The sequence below is a fragment of the Echeneis naucrates genome, chromosome 18 (assembly GCF_900963305.1).
Source record: "Echeneis naucrates chromosome 18, fEcheNa1.1, whole genome shotgun sequence".
Taxonomy (NCBI): Eukaryota; Metazoa; Chordata; class Actinopteri; order Carangiformes; family Echeneidae; genus Echeneis; species Echeneis naucrates.
The window spans coordinates 9219848-9233269 of NC_042528.1; the positions used below are offsets into that span (position 1 = coordinate 9219848).

The 13422-nt window shown below is 40.1% G+C and overlaps 1 protein-coding gene across 11 annotated transcripts in view; it reads right to left on the reverse strand.

The window, feature by feature from the left end:
- The window catches only part of mark2b (MAP/microtubule affinity-regulating kinase 2b), a 44000-nt gene that overhangs the window by 6993 nt on the left and 23585 nt on the right, over nt 1-13422 (reverse strand). For 6 of the 11 annotated variants that reach the window (XM_029526273.1, XM_029526270.1, XM_029526269.1 and 3 more), the window contains exons 10-17: nt 12651-12753; nt 12295-12407; nt 11050-11124; nt 10605-10662; nt 10006-10154; nt 8928-9022; nt 5257-5406; nt 1055-1321 (exon numbers count right to left, since the gene is read on the reverse strand). In XM_029526273.1, the coding sequence (XP_029382133.1) occupies nt 1055-1321; nt 5257-5406; nt 8928-9022; nt 10006-10154; nt 10605-10662; nt 11050-11124; nt 12295-12407; nt 12651-12753 (1010 nt within the window). The remainder of the gene's footprint in view (nt 1-1054; nt 1322-5256; nt 5407-8927; nt 9023-10005; nt 10155-10604; nt 10663-11049; nt 11125-12294; nt 12408-12650; nt 12754-13422) is intronic. The other 5 variants (XM_029526276.1, XM_029526267.1, XM_029526271.1 and 2 more) reach the window with 4 other exon arrangements.

Consider the following 13422-nt stretch of genomic DNA (forward strand, 5'->3'; position numbering starts at 1 on the left):
TGTCCCTTTCTTGCACACATTTCAGCAGCTGTTTTCACAATGAGCCTCTGGGGTTAGAGGCAGGTGCTAAGACAAAACTCTCAACCTTACGAGCTCTCTGCTTCTCGTCCTCTCATTGCTTGCAAATATGGGCCTTTTTTTTTTTGGGCCTTCCTACCGCCCTTACTTCCTGTCACCTCCTCTTCTGTCAGTCTGACTGTTGCCTATGATAATGATATGCCTGCTGCTTCTCATCTACTCACTCAAACTGACTATGTGAGAAGTTGATTATCCTTCACTCACGATTTGGGTAAAACAATTATTTACGGAATGATATCTGAATTGATTTTTGTGGCATTCTTACCATAATTCCCTTGGTAAGACTAAGATATCAGCTTCAGAGAGTTCTTTTATTACTCTCAAGTATTTCTCGAATGATGTTTTCTACAATATGTATATGTAATATCTCCATTTCTCATAAGACATAGATACTGTGGGGGGGGCCATGAGAGTAGTTTAAACCCTGCAACCTGCACTAGGAGAGTAAGATAAAACTGGGCCAGACGTAGAAAAACCAAAATTACTCCTCAGTCACCACAACTCAAAACAAAATTACAGAGCAGACACAGCTTTTCCCTTCCTCTCCCTTTCTACTCTCAGCACAGTTACAGATCAGCAACAATTTAGTGATAGGCATGAGAGTGAGATCAGCCCCTTTAAAAAAAAAAGTCTGAAAACCAGTGATGACATGGACATTGAGTATAACATTGCTGAGAGGAAATGAACACATGAAATGACTTGTAATGTAAACCCAGTCATTTTCTCCTTGGAGCTGAAACCTCAATATTCAGAAAAAGCTTCAAATTGAACTGGAGCTACAAAGTAGCTGGGCAATAAATAGAACAGTTGCTATCGCAACTGCTATTCATTTAGAAAAGTACAAGCTTCTTCTGTCCCATATCCCCTCCAGATTCATTACTTCCTGTCTCTGCTCTGACACTGTAAGCAGAAAATATAATCTGAACAATTTTAACGATTTTCCCATACTCCAGCTCCTCTCCTTTTTACCACTCACCTGCGTACAAACTTGGATGTGAACTTGCTGAAAATCCCGGTAGCACCATGAGTCCTCCGGGCCTGGCTGTTGCCGTGCGACAGCGATGGGGAAGCAGGCCCACCAGGATATGCAGAGCCTTGCTGGTCCCGGGCACCTCGCTGCTGGCCAGCATGGAAGGTGCTGCGAATGCCCACCCCTCTGGAGAAGTTGGTACGGTCTGACACAGTGGCGCTGCTGATGTTGTGGGCAGAGGGGGAGGCACCGGGCGCCCGCTGAGGTGGGGCACTACAGAGGAGAATTGTAAAAGATAGAAGAGGGAGTAAAGGGAGAAAGGGATGGTTAAGAAAATATGATAAAGAGGGAGTAGATGAGCAGAGAGGTTGATGTGGAGAAGAAGAAAGAGGTGAGAAAAAATTGGAGATGTAAAAGGTTGGAAGGTGTGATAAAAGGAGAGGCAGCGAAGAGGTGGTGCAAATGAAGAAGAACTCAGGATGACAGAGATGGGACAAGAGACGAAAGAAGAAATAAAGAAAGCATGAAGGAGGAAGGACAGGATGAAAAAGGAATGAAAGCAAGAGGGAGATTAACCATGTTAGTTGTAGGAGGTGACAGGAGTGAAATAGAGAGAGAAGATGACAAAAGGCATAAAATCAGGGCAGAGTGAGAACACAGTTAGACAAGCACTAATAAAAGAGAAACACTTTCTCTTTAGTGCAATTTACTTCAGTTTAAGGTCATACAAGTATCTATGTCTTTTCAACCTCTACTCGTCCTGATGTTTCTGTTAATCCCCAAAGTCCGGCAACTTATTATTTGGGACCACATCAGGTCGGTGACACATGCACACACACAAGTGCAGATTCACACAGTTAATCCTCTTTACTTTGGCCTTGGGGCAATACATTACAAACCTCCCTCCCTCTTTCTCTCCAACTCATACAGAAAATGACACTTGCACACTATTACTATTCAGTGAGCTAAAAGCTTGAATTTTTTCGTGAGCTCGTGTTGGTGCATGTTCCATGCCAGTGTGTGACGGTAGCACACCTGCACCAGATCACTGTCACAACAAACGGAAACGGCATAAGGACAAACAAAGAAAGAGAAGACAGGTGAAACAGGAATAAGTAAACAAGTGAACACAAGGAAATTCATTGTAGAGGTCTGCAAAGGGCATAGATACATGAATAGCAACATTGAAGCTTTATGCGCAGGTCACATTTACTCAATCTCATCCTCAATGGATGACATCTGATAGAACAGCTGTTAATAAGTGTAAGATTACAAATTAATGCCTATGAATTAACGACAATCCTCCTATTAGTTTCCCTAAAAATGTAACCAAATTCCTGATCAAATTACATTATAATTACATTATATACCATATACCATTATATATCCATTATATTATTACATTATAAAATAACTGACTGATTGTTAAATAATTATATTACCACTTTGAAACAATCTTTAATTGTTTGCATTAAAAATAAATAGTTTTTTTGTGCACATTGCTGAGATGGCCATCATCCACAGTGCTGTATTGGTACAGGTGCAAACAAGATCCTGTGTGGATCGCTAACACACTGAATATAAAAAGAACAAAACACATAAGTCTCAGCTGTATAGCTGTGTGATGAACAGATTGAGCACATCCTCTAATTCTGTGTGGTTATGCTCAAATTTACTTGGCAAGACAGGTGCGTGCACGCACCTACACACACAGAGCCCATCTATGAAAACACATGAAAAGAAAGGCTGGATCAGGCTGAGTGACAGGGACCAAGTACAGATTGCTGAGATGAAGAGAGTAATATTACAAGTATATATAACGTGAAAGATTTTCATTGGCAAAGAGACTGGAAGTGAGGCGAGGTCACAGAGTTTAAACATCTAAAGTTATGTCAGGTAGATACAGACTAAAGTGTCTGTATTGTCACAATAGGCTCACTTAGTTAACTTAACTGCTCTATAGAAATGTGGAGCAGTCTATCTGCACCATGGCTTTATTCTTTAAACCATACTCAAATAATTGTATTTCAGTTTTTCAGAGGGGGGCTTTGGGGGTAGCTGGATGAATCAGGAATGAATAGGAGATAAGGACACAGACTATGTTCTGATAAAAATGTGCCTATTCCTCACTGAGGGTACAGTCTATGTAAATGGGAGTGGTACCTTCTCTCCAGCGTTCCCAACCAGGTTCTGAACAGCCCAAGCTCACTGCTGAACGACGCATGCAACAGAACAAGACTTCAACATAGAGCAAACGAAGCCACATAAACCCAGGCCCACCTTGACATTTGATTTGCTGAAATTTTAGCCTGACATTTGTAGGGTTTATTTTGCTAGACAGTTGTCACAAAAGGGGGTAAAGGGGTCTCTAACTGAGCAAGTGGCATATGAGTCCCAGCCTCAAAGAGCATTTAAGAGGAGCATATTCAAAGACCTGTCACCCTCTATTGTGACACATGGCTAGCAGGGGAAGGCAGTGGACTAAAACTCACAATATCAAAGAAGGCACTGAGATAGACACAGTCAGACAACACACAACAGGACAACACAACACAACAGGAGAACAAGCAAACAAAGTAAGAAACACATACACACCAACAAAGCACACAGATAGCAAATACACAACTACATAGCTCACACAGATGACCAACAAGGCACACTCCATTTCATTCATTTAACCAGACCTATCACGGTACAGTTAACGCGTAACAAAGACAGGGTTTTCCCAGGCAACCTCATAACTGAGGGGGGTTTACAGAGCACATAGAAGGACCGATTAATAACCTAGGAGAACAAAAAATAGAGCCTGTGGGAACACTAAAAATGGACCTGGCATCCCTAACACAGTACAGAAATCCACTTGTCCCAGCCAGGGAAAACCCCACTGTCAACAAATCCATGACAGAAAACCAAGTGAAGGACAAATCTAAAGAGGGCATGTAACAGATTCTGCATCAAAACTATTGCATCTTTTTTGCCCGATTCTCCCTGGAGCGCATGCACTTTTATAGGCATTGTTTTCCAATGATCCAGACTAACATTACAGAGCACTGTCTCAAACTAGGAAGCCAAGTGAGGCTCAGGGAAGAATTTTTATACAGCAACACAGTTATTAAGGAGATGATTTGCCCTCTTTACCTGATGTTCACATATCTAAGGAATACATTTTTTTTGGATTAAGACACTTGATATCAACACATTTCAGATGGATATTTTGTGATGTTAAAAAGCACCTGAAAGGAAGAAATATTCTACAGTATTCTGAACAACAATACTTTCTCTTTGGTGCTTTGTAGTTACCAGAGGTAGTCAGTGTACACTCTGCTGGATCATACACGCCACATCTCTTCCCTGAATTTGTTTTTGCGTCATAGCTTTAGTAGAGTTGAAAACCTGCTTATCTTGTTCTCAAGCACTCTTCGTTGACGGTCCATGGGGTAAATGTGACTGTGATTGGTGAAGGAAAAGGTACAACAACAAGTTTAACTTTCAATTTTCTGACCAATATCTACTTTAGCTAATGTAATCTTGTGTTGAATGTTTGCTCCAAAAAAAATGACGACATTCAAGCTACTCAAATGCCAAATAATAAAAAAGGGGAAACAAGTATATACTCTTTCCAGATTATACTTTAATAAAAATTTCAAATTCAGATAGTTCTTAACCTTGTAAATAAATTGGGTTAGGGTTAGAGTTAAATTTAAGTCTGTAGCAAGTGATTTCATTTCCTTTAAATTTTGAGATTAAAGAAAATACTTAAATTACATAAATTGGGGGTATACATGATCTTTGCTTATTTTAAAGGATCTGTGCATTTGTATGTTTGCGTGCAGTGGCATGAGGTGGTCGTCGGGAAGAACTGTGTTCAGTAAAACAAATCCAGGAAACAGGGAAAAAAATCTCTGCTTTCACAATTTTGTGATCAAAATATTGACAACACAGTTTAATGCTGTGTGCTAGGATTTGTCACTGTGTGATTAAAAGGTGACCATCAAAGAGCTGTTTTTCCCCCTGGTTGGCCTCCCTTCAATATGACAGGGTGCAGAGTTTCAGAGGCAATAATCACTTCTACACCTTTTTCCTCTTTGTCCAGTGTGGGCCAGATGGTGGTCAGTGCAAAGGAAAGTGATATATGTTGAGGGGGCTGTTAGATGTGGATTTGTGTGTGTGTGTGTGTGAGAAGGAGATGAAGAGAGTGTGAAACTTGCCTGGGCCGTGGTGCGTGTAGGTCAGAGGGGCATGGATGATTGGAGGAGGACAGGGACTTGTGGTGGCGGGTACGCGAGGAGGAGGAGGAGGAGGAGGAGAGGACGGCAGCGGCCGAGGCAGTAGAGGCACGGGAGCCCGGAGTGTTTAGGCTGGGAGGGAGGGAGGGAGGAGGGGGGAAGAGGAGTGCCCCGCCCAACACACGCACACGCACACGTTTGTAAACACACCAACAAACATGCATAACACAGGAAAAACACACCATACGTACCAGAACACAACACAAACACACATGCACACACAGGTGGGCGGGGTTTGTGTGTGGGTGGGCGGAGAGGTGAGGTGGAGCATGGTTAGAAGCAGCACTTATTGAACACACTAGGGATTGGGGTGGGGTGGGGAGCAGAGAGAGTAGAAATACTAGAAAGAAAAGCAGAAATAAAGACAGAGACAAACAACAGAAAGATATGAACAAAGAAGACAAGTTGGTCTTTTTTGCTGCTGCTGAAAATTGCTCCATTGTGGTTAAAAGATAGATTGAACGTGTTCCTGGGAATTCATCTTTTCATATATTTGTTTTACACAAAAGGCAGAGCAAAAAGGACAACCAACTTGGACACACAGTAATCTGTTGGGACAGACTGAAAACATATACAGTGGATAAAGTAAGGCAGAAAATGGTAATGAAGGTACAACATTAAGTTATGGGACAGTTATATTCAACTGTTGAGTTAATGCACTTCTACTTAAGGTCTGTATGCTGGATAGTAAAAATACAGTTTATAGCCTATTAATTAAAATTTACTTCTGCCACAATTATTTGTTGCTTTTAAAAATACCTTCCTATTTTACAAAATGTTTTATATCTTTCATGTCTTGTTTTATCTACTGTGAAGCCTTTGGAAAAATATTCTACATGAGTCATTGCTTTCACATTTTTTATTCTGCCCGTGCCTGAACAATTGCATGGTTTTTGATCATTTGTGTTGCTGCTATTGTATCTCTATTTCTCATCTGCTCTTGAGAAGGAAGCTACAAACAAAATCAAACTGTTGAGCTTCTGGTTTAAAAAGGAAATTGTGGCTTATTTGCACTGTTAGTTGCAAAAAAAATTAAACGTTAAGAGGCATCCTGAGGCAAAACGAAGGTGAGAGGCTTTTATCCAGTCTTAGACCAAATATATAATCGATTAAAAAGGCAAAGAAATTGAGCGGCAAAAAAAAAAAAAAAAAAAAAAAAAAAAAAAAAACTTGCTGCTCTTATTAAATGCTAGCTGTAGTTTAAACCCCCGTCATGTTGATTTTCCATATAGACAAGCACACTTTGTGAACAAAGCTATTTTATTATGGAATGATCACTCTGACTTCTGAGTTTGTGGTTTGATTGGTTTGGCCACTCTTACCACTTCTTTCTGTAAAATTCCTCACTTCTCCTTTTCAAGCCTTCGTCTTTTTCCACACAATCTTAACTATATCGGGAACAAATATTATTTGTTTTACTTGAGCAAAACACTTAATTTTCATCAGCCTCTCCCAATCAGGGTTCAAGCTACAAAGTGCTGCCCATTACTGGCAGCTCGAACTTGACTTTTTCCACACAAAAGAAACAAACAGTAAGAGACAGGGAAGAATGGTACCACAGAGAGCGATAGCTGAAGAGAGGCAGACAAATGAGCAATGAGGGAGAGAGGGACATTTATAGAGGTCAACCAAACTGCAGCTAATTATAAAGAAAACAAACACATAGCTGAGAGAAAAACACACACTCTCTCTTAACAGGGATTAGCCAGACTAGTGATGGAAAAATAACAGCATTCATTGGATAACCCAGTGTGTAGCAAGCGTGTGTGCATGTTTGGGATGTATGTTTAAGCTTGTGTGTCAATGTATGAGTCGAGCCGGAGTCTGTGTGCAGCTATTTTTGTGTATGTGTAAGCCTATTAAGAGCCAAGTAAAGAGACCATATAGAGTTAATATTCCATCACAAGTCTTCGTAATCTCTTTAGAGAATGGGGGAAAAAAGAAGAAAGATTAATATAAAGACAAGAAGCTGGACATAGGAAAGAGAGGACTTCCCAAGAGAATGTGAGTTACTTAAGACGCAGAGGGACAAGAGCTCAGATGCACATAAGAGAAGACCAAACAAAGAAAATTAGAGAGGGAAAAAGAACTGGGGAGGGGAAAGGGTGTAACAAGTACAAAAGCCCAAACTTCAAAGCATTAATGATGATAAAAAAAAAGTAACGTTTAAAAAAACAAACAAAAAAAAAAAAAAAACCAAAGCAGATGACAACAACTAAGTTAGCAAAGCTTATCATGGCTATGACAGACCCACAGTAGTAAAAAGGCAATGCTGTCTCAAATGACCACTTTGTCACCATGCACTGTTTAGGAATAGATAGCAGAATTTGCATGATTAGAAACTAAAAATGGACACAATTAACTTATTTTAGATAGGATGAAACTGGCCACAAAGGGGCCATTTGAGACTGATACATGAACAAATAGAGCAGTATGGCAATGACCACTGCATCATAGTAGGGATTATGGTTTGGTATAATGCTGAATCCTTTTGATAAAAGCACACAAAGCATATGGCTGGTTGAAGCATGACTGAGGTGCGGGTAGTTGTGTGGATACGCTTGAGGTGTTTGTACTCCCGGTCGACGAATTCAACAGCACAGATGGCTTAAAACGACAGCGGAAAGTAACGTGTGGAGGTGTGTTCCGAAAATAAAGACAGAAAGTGCACAATCAAGTAATGTGCCCAAAGGACTTTTTGTCCCTGGTAGAAGTTGTTTAATGTGGCAAAGGAAGAAAGGTGAGCTGGAAGGAATAATCACTTTTGGGAGGGATAAAATGAGAGAGGGAAAAGGAAGGGAATATTACAGTGCAATTTTAAATCAGTTAGGGAAAATAAGAAAAGAAAGGAGCTAGACTTTGGTTAAACCCAGTGGGCTCATCTGTATAATTTATTTTACCTAATCAAAACACAAAAACTCTGTTTTTATTATTAGTATAGGATTATTTACAGTTTTGGATCAAAGCTGAACTTTGCACTTTCAACTTCTTGCCCTTATCAATGGGTTAAATTTGGACAGAAACTTCATGTGTATTTTTATAAAGAGAAGAAAACTATTAACAGAAGAGAAAGGATTGAAGAAGGTTAGAGATTGAAGAACAATATTAGAGTCACTATGTGTCATCTTGTCATCCAGGACATGAGAATGTTGGTGTGCATGACCATCGAACTCGGCTACGCTCTGACTGGCAGGTTTCCATCAGACCATCTCGGATAATCTGTAATCTTCTGGAGGTTTGGCCTAAATACCCAAGAGAGCCTGATTTCCTTGTGCAGGAGGGCTCACCCCACCCTGGGGGAAGGCTGTGGGCCTCCCTGAGCCAGCTGGCAAAGCTCTGGACAGGACCAGCCAAGGTCTGGGATTCAGTCCCTGAGACAGCTGTGGGACTGCTTCATTCACAAACCATAATGAGTGTGTTTGTATTAAGTGTGTTTTAGTTAAGATGCAGCGCTGCCTCAGAACAACTTATGGGGTTGTCGAGGATTAGAGAAAAAGTGTATATGTGACATGCATAACTGCATGTCGTCATTGTCTTTTCTAAACATTTCTCCTTTAAGAGGGATGTATGTCTTTTATATGTTATGTTAGTACCTGTCCTTGCCGTTCTGGATGCCCTGGCTCAGCGTGGCTCTCTCAGTCAGAGGTGAGTTCCGACTGCGCCCAGTACTGGTGGACAGGATGCTATTCTGAAGGGAGAGGGGCAAAAAATGAGAAAAATATGGAAATGATGGAAGATCGATGGAACAGACGTAGACAGATCCGTGCAGTAGACAAAAGATGGAAAAATGAAAAGTCGACCAATTATTCCTAAAACAGCTTTGAGCAAGCTACGCAATCAGTAAGGAAGAGTGGCTTCAATTGCCTAAAATTCAGCAATCCTCATCATATTATGCCTTGGAGTATTGACTGTAATAAATTCATTTTTTTGGAGTTTGTCAGACTCTGCACATTTAATTCCTACCTCAGGATTTCTGGTCTGTCATTTCAAGTATCCTTGCACACCTGCAAGGATGTTTTCCATTACCTGACAGATAAACCGCGGTCAAACAGTCTACATACTAATAAAAAATGATGATGTTGTTCCTGCCCCAAAAGGCACAACAAACCTAACAGGAAAATGAGAGTGATGGCAATCCAGCAGTTTGTACCAGCACAGAGAGTGCTGGGAAATGTTTAAGATACCTTTGGTGAAAACCCCTCTATGTATGTGAACATCAGTTTGAAAGATATAACAATCAGAAAACACGTTTTCTGTAGAAAAGTTGAACAATGTAACAATTATATAATTCTATAATTTAACAATTTATAATACAAATGTGGGGGTTTGTGCATTGCGGCAACAGAGGGGATGATGGAGCTCAGTGACACTGGAAAAGCAGTTTTCATAGGAGACAAATCAATCTTTGCTCTCTAGTTTAAGGGTCTTACAACTGGCTATGTTGGCTCACTGTCACACTTAGTAAAGTCATCCTCTGTTTAATGAGGAGCACCTGTAGTACTATGGCAAGCGTACATGTCTATCATGAGAAAGGGCTTTAGTCTAGAAGTTGTGTTTATCTACCCTCACACAGTTGTTTATTCACTATGAACAAAGTGTGTCTTTTATTTGATTTTGTTAATCTGTCTGAGTTTGGTAATTTTATTAGTAGTAGCGGGCGTTTGAGCTTACAGTGGAGGGTGTGGCACTCTTCTTGCGGTCAGAGGAGACAAGAGGGCTGGCTGGCACCTTGGTAGTGGAGCTGCCTGATGAACCCTTCCTCCCAGAATCCTCCACTGGAGTCCGGTTGTCTCCTTGACCCCCTCTCTTAGAATAAGAGCCTTAAAAAAAAACCAAACAAACAAACAAAAAAAACCGGGGGATCAGAAACACTATTGGTGGCTGTGCCAGAACCTTTGACAGCTTCTTTTCCCCTCACTCTTTCTGGTTTTCTTTGACACAATATTTTCTTCCATCCCTCTAGTCAAGTCCATTTCATTTTCCTTTGAGTCCCTCCCCTTTCTCCATCATTTAGTTCAACTTTCTTTCTTTGTCAATTATTCAAATATATATATATCCAGTCCATTCTGCTCTACCTAGAGTAGAATGGACTGGATATTCTGCTCTATCCAGTCTGGATAGAGCAGACTGGAGATGACCTAGTGTCATCTTCCTTTCTGTCCACTCTATTTTCACAACATGACCAAAGGTGTCATCAAACCTAATCTCCACATTTTCCTCTCCCTACACCAGTATCTCCCCTTCCCCTCAAACACACACACCAATCTCACCCTGGTCAGTTGTTCTGCGGTTCTGAGGCTTCTGGTTGGACGACACACTGCGCTGTACCTTAGAGGGGCAAGACGGACACATGTCAGTGGGGCATTCTTTATGTCACAGTGTTTTACTCTCATAAACTCATGTTTATGTCTCATAAACATAGCTCTTGGACACCAAGAGCTATGTTTACAGCCTATCATCCTGGGGATAGAGCTGTTTTATATATTTAACCAATGATACTGCAAGATCCAAACATCTTGGAAGGTATTGGTTCCTGTGGTTCCCATGTATGTTAGTCTACAGTCCAAAATTCAAAAAGCATAACATTATCATAATAGATTCCTAATGTATTTTTATGTGAAAAAAATGGGGTCAAGGAAATATACTTGTATTGCTGGCGGGACTTTGGAGACCTCATTATCTGTCAGCAGAAGACAGTATGTGTTGTCATTGTACCTTATGAGGCGGGGAAGGGGCGTTTATGTTGCTTACATCACTTCCTGGCCGAGGCTTGATGCAACCTTCATCCAGCTGTGGAAGAAAAAATTTTAAAGACAGCTGTCAACAATCGTTCCATCGCAGCAGATACAGAGACTGTGCTGGGAGTTCAGCAAATTCAACAGATAAAAATTATTTTTATTATAGCTTTGAACTGTTACGAGAAAACTCAAACGTGTTAACAGAAACTTTTCTAATGCCTTTATGAAGAATATACAGACCAGAAAGAAATTAAGAATAAACTGGAATAAAAGAGGGAAAAACATAATGAACACAGATCCTTTGTGTTCTGCACAAAATAATTTTGCAGCTAACAAGTCACACTCTGTGGCAGGTATAAAATCCTGAACTGGGTCGGTTGATTCTGAAGTCACTTTCACAGACTTTGTCACAACAACTGTTGACCTGGGTGGTGTTTCAATAAGAAAGTAAAGGGTGGCAAATCTTTACATAAGATTTGAAGAGATTAGACTGTCAACATTGAACAGTATGTCCACAGTCACAGGGAGGAACTTTGCTGCAATGCAATCCCCAGTTAAATGGACAAATAAACTTTAGACTAATCTAAAGAGAGTTGATATGGCCTGATGAGTCATCTTCCATCAAACTGTCTACAAGTTGGCACTTCAATGTGTGGTACACACCAGGAGACCATTTTGGGATGGTTCCCCTACAGTGAAGGAATCTAGTGGCTCTGTTATGGTGGCAAGGCTGCTCATCTTTTATCCTATATATTTCTATCCTGATCTGGTCTCTTTCAAGATAACTGCGCCCCCATAAGATACAAAGGATCACTGAATTGTTTGATGTGTGTCAAAATAATGAGGGCCATATGCCATGGCCTTCACAGTGACCATATGTGAACCCAGTTGGGAGAGACTTTGGACCCACGTGTTTAACTCTCCACCACAGCCGATGATGTTCTGGTGGTGATAATGATGGCATAGAGTTTTAAAATGCACTTTATTTTTCTTCTGATTTTAATTTGCCACCTGTTTCGTCTGTTTATAGGAATTTTTAGTGATAAACTAACAAGATTAGGTCAGTTTATTATATATGGACATTATGATGCCATAAATGTATTTATGTTTATGTAGTTATTTAATGATATGTGAGATAGGAAATTCCATGGCTGTTCCCTTTGGTTAAAAGGGCAACTCGTAGGAGTTATGACTGAGTATGAGAGGAAGGGAAAAGGTGTACCTCAGAGTTCCTATAGTCCAGTAGCAGGTATGTAGCCATTACATCATTGTACTTCTGGTTCACCAGTGAGTCCTGGATCTCCTCCTGAGAGAATCCCATCTGCAGCATGATGTCTGCACAAACACAGCAAAACTTGACTGCATGAGCATAATTCTCAAAAGGATAAATTACTGTCCCATGAGAGTGGGAAAAAGGTATTTGTAAGTGTGTGTGTGTGTGTGTGTGTGTGTGTGTGTGTATATATATATATATATATATATATATATTTTTTTTTTTTTTTTTTTTTAAATAAATGTAAAAAAAAATATTTTGTACTCGTTTCTTCTCCCTTTCTTTCTTTCTTTTCTTGTGCCTACCTGTCCTCCTGGGGTCCTTATAGTCTGGCTGGGGTTCAATGTAGGGTTTGAGTTCATCCTCTTCATAGCCCACATTCATCCACCGGTCCCTCATTATCTGCTGCTGGGAGCAAGTCAGACAGATACAGGAAGACATGAGACGTCAAAGACAATAAAGGTAAAAAGTAAAGGGAAGAGAAGCAAAAAGAAAAGAAGTGGAAAGTCAACTATTAATCTGTTATTTATTTTGTTTAAGGTGTTTTTTGCACACAGGTGTATCCAGGTGCTTTAAGTGTCAATGAGTTACTAAATCATAACCATGGGTGTGACATTTCAGACTATTAGTATGTTGAAAACAAGGTCAAAGATGAGCTGTTTTGTTTACAAGGGTGTTGTCATACACATAAGCATGGATGTTGATTATGCACATTAAGCTGTTTTTTTGTTCAGGTACAAATGTAATCAGCCTGAGTCCATGAGATCTATACTTCTGATCCAAATACACAAGCACTGGAGTAAGTGTAAATTAAAACAGTCACTGAAATAAATTCTAACACTACAGCCTAGGGTTTCTTATTAGTGTTTTTACGGCGCTGATTTAACGTCTGACAGGTTGAACAACAACAAAAAAAAAAAAAAAAAAAAAAAAAAAAAAAAAAAAATTATCAAACAAAAATTACAGCATGTTCTCAAATGTCAATGTAAATGTGCTGAAGCAGCACAAACAACAAATCCTGATTCTTCGTTGTCCTGCTGTATTACTTGGTAATATTTTCCCCATTCAGCATTGTTA